This window comes from Sceloporus undulatus, chromosome 2, assembly GCF_019175285.1.
Source record: "Sceloporus undulatus isolate JIND9_A2432 ecotype Alabama chromosome 2, SceUnd_v1.1, whole genome shotgun sequence".
NCBI classification, from domain to species: domain Eukaryota; kingdom Metazoa; phylum Chordata; class Lepidosauria; order Squamata; family Phrynosomatidae; genus Sceloporus; species Sceloporus undulatus.
Window position 1 is genome coordinate 9177113 of NC_056523.1, and position 5648 is coordinate 9182760.

The window sequence follows — 5648 nt, forward strand, 5'->3', positions numbered from 1 at the left end:
ATCCTGGCCCCAGTGACCCCCTGCGACCTATCCCATCATCCCCTGACTGCTCCTGTATCTGAATCCTGGCCCCAGTGACCCCCTGCGACCTATCCCATCATCCCCTGACTGCTCCTGTATCTGAATCCTGGCCCCAGTGACCCCCTGCCGCCTATCCCATCATTCCCTGACTGCTCCTTCAGCCTGATCCTGGCCCCAGTGACCCCCTGCGACCTATCTCATCATCCGCTGACTGCTCCTTCATCCTGATAAAGGATGACAGCTAAGGAGGGGGCAGGGAAGGAGAACAGTGTCCAGAGTCCCATTGAGCATGCGCAAGGGTCCCAGTTCAAATCGTTGAACCCTCAAAGTATGTTCCAGTGTGGTAATACAACTTGCACTCACCACGCTTTGCTTGAGTCCGCATCACGTGAAGTGCTTGGAATCAAACTGACTTTGCTTCCCCCTCGATTCGAAAGGGCAACGGAAAGGCAACCAGGTGTGGTAAAACATCACATTTTAACATGAATTCGCATTGCTAGACAGAAGTGACTCTGGATCTGGTGTGAAAAAACTTCGTGTTTCGTGTTGCTAGAACAGGAGTGACTGCAGATCTGAGCTGCAAACCCCACATGTATGATAAGGCTTGAAGAAACACTAGCAGATTCTAAGACTGTGTTTGTGTATATGAGGAAGAATGCTCCAGTGCACCATGCGGAGTTGAGCTGAGTGGATGTCATAACCTTACTGAACTACAAATCCCAAAATACAGCAGCAGGCAGGCACACCATTTAAAGCTCCTGAGCCCCATTTCAAGAGTGTAAAGCGAATTTACACAAATAGTTTAATCCTAAAATTAAATGCCTCTTTAGAAGAACCTCAGCAGTCATGAGTGAAACTCATGAGCAGAAGTTCAGGAGCAGAAGTTTGTGTCTCCAGCTCCTTCCAGACTTGGCAGTGGCCTTTGTTTTCCTGGCTGGCAGTCTTCTGCATATGGACTCAGTTTCCCCCCAGCTCTAACAAATGTTTCTCTCTTTCTCCTCCCTCTTCATTTCTGCTTCTGCTGCAGGACTTGTTTGTGAAAGAGATGGCTGAGAAGGAGAAGTGTTATTTTGAATCCAGTCAAAGGCAGCGGCCGAAGTGGATCACGCAAAACAGAGAAGGGATGTCCTCAACAATGAGTAGGGACTATGAGGGTAGTTTCCGCTTTGACTCCCTCTTCTCAAATATGTCTGAAATATCCAGACTCTATCTATTTCAGCACTTGGACCATTTTATATAGCCTAAGTAGCACTTTGAAATTACAGGCATACCTCAAGTTAACAAAGCCTCTGACATTGAAGTATATTTTACAAGGACTTTTTATACCTGACCAGCCTTCCTGTTCCTCTTCATTCTCTATGTTGCTAGCTTTTAAAAGCAAAATTGAAAGATGGTGATGGAGGATATGAGAAGCGCAGATTTCAGTATCCAGTTACAGTGGCATGTCTACAGACAACAGTGCAATAAAGAAATGGGAAATGGTGTATGCTGCATTGGCACATGTAGGAGGGACTGTAAGGAGAGAGAAGGGTTAGACATACTCCTTCCTTTTTTCTTCCAGGAGGCAGAATAAGGATCGGGTCTAAGTGTACAAGCACATCTCTTCACCCTGATGGACTCAGAACACCTTCTGGGAGGCTAGATCAGGTAGGGAATAGGATCTCAAGTGAGCCAACAAAGGGCTGGGCTGGGTGCCTATCTCCCTTTGAAAACTCCCTGGTCCCCACAGAATCTTGTTCTTTGCGTTTGCTTCCATCACAAGTTGCCACTGTAAGTAGCCTTTGGATGGCATGCTGTAAGCATTTCAGTTTTCTTGAGCAACTTGAAAGAATTAATTTTCTCTTTCTGCAGGTGACCTTTGAGGAAGTGTGTGTGGATTTCACAGAGGAGGAGTGGTCCCTGCTGGGTCCAAGCCAAAAGGCCCTTCATTGGGAAGTGATAGAGGAGATTCTGGGGGCCCTGTCCTCTCTGAGTAAGGCTCCCTCTTTCTTGGGATTGTGCAGTTTAGAAGTGCTGAAAAGTAACCCTGAGGGTTATTCTTCAATCTTGATAGATTACAGCAGGCTGAGTGGTTTTCTTTCAGCTTTGCTTATGTCTCTGGCCTCTCTTCCCAGAAAGACCTTTAGTAGCAGATCCTGATCAAGGTCCCAGTGCATGATGTGAAGTCCAGCTGGGCTCCTGAGCTTGGACCACTGGGAGGAGTATTGAGGGCTTCACTAGCTGGATCCCCCACACAAGGGGCCTGGTTTGCCTCCTCCAATTGCTGCTGTGGCCCCACCCAACCACCATTAAAAATGAAATGAAAGATTATATTGTTAAGGGCAATTGAGAAAGCAGAAGTAGAAATCAGCCACATCTTGCATCCTTGATCCCACTTACTCCTGTTCCTCCCACTGAATCCTCTAAAAATGGATACAGAGGGAGAGCCTTCCAGGGAGGGGAGGGCCAAATCTGGAGGAAGTAGCTACCATTACTTTCCCAGACCTTCTTGCCAAAAGACAGAGAAAGCCAAGCCCTGGTGTGGACCCAGTGGTTAGTTATCATATAGTGATACTTATGTGAACCTGCCATAGGGTTTGTCATCAAGATTTGTTCAAAAGCAGTTTGTCATTGCCTTTCTCTGAGGCTGAGAGGGTGTGACCTTCCCAAGCCCACTCATTTCATTTGTACCCTGGTCTCCAGCGATCTTGGTCCAACACTCAAACTACTACATGCTGGTTCTCCTTTGGCCCCTTTAGATAACAAGGGATTTCATGTTCTCAGTAGAAGAACAAATTTTGGGACTGAGCAAACTGAACTGAACTAGATAACGAAGGTATAGTTGGACCTCCTGATCCACATATAAATTCCAAAAAGCAAACCTTGCCAATTATTTAAGAGGCAGGATTTTACTCTACTATTGTATTTAATACGACTTGAGCAGTCCCAGAAGATAGCAATAGTCCTCTGTACCTACTCTGTTGTCTAGATATTTTAGGATTAGAAATTCCAAACATTTTCAAAAATTTATTAGGACACTCTTACAGTTGGCGCTTGGTATCTGAGGGGGTTCTGTTCTGGACATCCCCCCAACACACATGAAAGGCAAAAGACACAGGACCTCAAGTCTCATTCTTCTCAATGGCAGATAGACCTCATTTTGGGAAGAATGTGATGGGACCAGCTGTGGATGTTTCAGTGCGCAAATGACGGGCCCATAAAAAATCGACTGTACATTGCAAAAAATGTTCTTTAACTGCCCTGGGTCAATGCTAGGGAATGCTGGGAGCTGTAGTTTATTGTGGCACCAAGGATCTCTCTGATAGAGAACACTCAATGTCTCACAAAACGAAAATTCCCTGGATTTCCTAGCATTGAGCCTGGGCATTTAAAGCAGTCTCAAACTGGATCATTTTTGCAGTGTGTTTTGGACCTATGGGAACCTTATCTTGCTGTTCCCCAAACTAATTTTCACACGACTTGAGAATTTCTTGTTAAGATACGTCATACAATTAAAAACTGCTGAAATGGAAAAGTGCCAGAAATTAAGTCCACAGCCAGATGCTCTAAAGTTTTCAGATGAATACATCAGCCTGTATTTCAGCATTACCTGATGAATGTAAAAGCTGGGAGCTGATCCCCAGTCTCCAGGGATGCAAGACCACTTGCTGCACAATACTGATTCTGCATTAATGCCGCCAAGCACAATCTGTTCCGTTTGTGAGAAGTTCCTCTCCTTTCCTGGCACATTTTACTCAAGGTCAGAAACAATCCAGACGTTGCTTGCCCAGAGGCTTACAATGGGAAAGGGACAGCAGAATTAAATCCTCTGTCATGGACAGAAATGAGGTACAGTGCGGCCATGTCATACGTGGCTCCCAGTATATGCTAGAAGCCATGCTTGAAACGAGCCCCATTAGTTCTAATAGGGCTTGAGCTTACACTTTTCCCCCCCTTGCGTGGGGTTGGTGGTCCAGAACGGATCCCCTGCATATGGGAAGGGCCAACTGTATTTGATTAATTCAGAAAATGGTTTACTACATAAAGGAACAACTCAATTAGTTTGTCAAATATACGAGGCCCTGTAATTTCCAATGTTAGTTGTGTTCACCCAGCCCTAGAAACCATTGAGGAAATACTGGCCACACTCAGAGATGCACATCTACCTTTGGAAAGGGACATTAGAACAGGAAAACCAAGATAATTGTCAGAGTGCAAGACCAGAACCCTGGACAATCAACCAGTCAGTTTGATTAATAAATCAACAGCACTTTATTGATAGCTCCAGAATCAGCAATGCTCCATCACTTAGCTTCATAGCTGAGACTGGCCCCTCCCAGCCAAGCCAAAACCTAAATTCCCCCCTTAGCTGAACTACTCCGCCCCTAGCAAAAGCCCGCGCAAGAAAACCTCTCCTTCACCACCCTGGTTCCTATCCTCCATTACTCCCCCCCTCAACTGCTCTTCTCCAATACTGAAACTACATCCCCAGCCTCTGAGAGCAAGGCCTTCAAGGACACTAGATAAGCACCACCTGGCCCAGCAAGGCCCTACATATCTCTTATCTCTAAAAGCCTAGGTAAAGCACACCCCATCCCCCATCATCCACATCTACCATACATCTGATGGAATACATCAGGATTCTAACAATAATTGTGTTTAAGGTGATGGATGAGGCGGGAGATGAACTGAAATTACTAGTTCCTAGTTCTCTTCCAACTCTATGACTCTTTTTTTTTAATTCTATGATTCTATGATGCCAAAATCCTTAGAGCTGCCTGCTTTCAATGAAGGAGAACTTAACTCTTAGGATAAACAATGAAGTGATACTAGAGTACCATCTCTATGAGGTTTTCTGATATACATTTTTTTTCTGATCAGTATTTTGTCTCCTTTACAGGCAGTGATGGGCAACTGAAAGAGTGTAAAGAGAAGCCATGGCAAGCATTGATGCCAAGAGACCTGTGCAAAAAGGTAAAAGAGAAGGAAAGAAAAACTGACACAGAAAACGAGTGGAGAACCACAATCCAAAGAACAATACAGAAACAAAAGAAAAGAAGTAAATATCTTTGTCTTGCACATGACAGAAGGTTCAGTTCTAAAGCAACTCTTACTCTTCAGAAGAGAGTTCAGACAAACGGGAAAGCAATCAAAGATGGTGAGTGTGGAAATGGCTCCAGTTTTATTTCAGTTAAACATGTTAACAGACGAATGAGACCATTGAAATGCTTGAAGAGTGGAAAACATTTCACTCAGAAGACAACCCTCAACTATCATCAAGCAGCTCACAGAGCGGAGAAGCCATTTAAATGCCTGGAGTGTGGGAAAAGTTTCATGGAGGAAAGAGCTCTTACTGATCATCAAAAAACTCACACAAGAGAGAAATGCTTTAAAACCCTACAGTGTGAAAAAGGTTTCATTCCTCATCAATCAACTCACACAGAGGAAAAAATCTTTAAATGCCCGGAGTGTGGAAAAGATTTTGCTCGGAAGACATGCCTCACTCGTCACCAAGTAACTCACACAGGAGAAAAACCATTTAAATGCCTGGAATGTGGAAAAGGCTTCACTGGGAAGACACAACTCACTTATCATCAAAAGACTCACACAGGAGAGAAACCATTTAAATGCCTGGAGTGTGGAAAAGA

At 44.5% G+C, this 5648-nt stretch overlaps 2 protein-coding genes across 3 annotated transcripts in view; one reads left to right on the top strand and one right to left on the bottom strand.

Annotated features, from left to right (window-relative positions):
* The window catches only part of LOC121922021 (zinc finger protein 420-like), a 319204-nt gene that overhangs the window by 160224 nt on the left and 153332 nt on the right, over positions 1–5648 (bottom strand). The window lies entirely within an intron of this gene.
* The window catches only part of LOC121921886 (gastrula zinc finger protein XlCGF26.1-like), a 12459-nt gene that overhangs the window by 5579 nt on the left and 1232 nt on the right, over positions 1–5648 (top strand). The window contains exons 3-6 of one of the 2 annotated variants that reach the window (XM_042450587.1): positions 1049–1175; positions 1583–1668; positions 1873–1993; positions 4901–5611. In XM_042450587.1, the coding sequence (XP_042306521.1) occupies positions 1049–1175; positions 1583–1668; positions 1873–1993; positions 4901–5611 (1045 nt within the window). The remainder of the gene's footprint in view (positions 1–1048; positions 1176–1582; positions 1669–1872; positions 1994–4900; positions 5612–5648) is intronic. The other variant, XM_042450589.1, reaches the window with a different exon arrangement.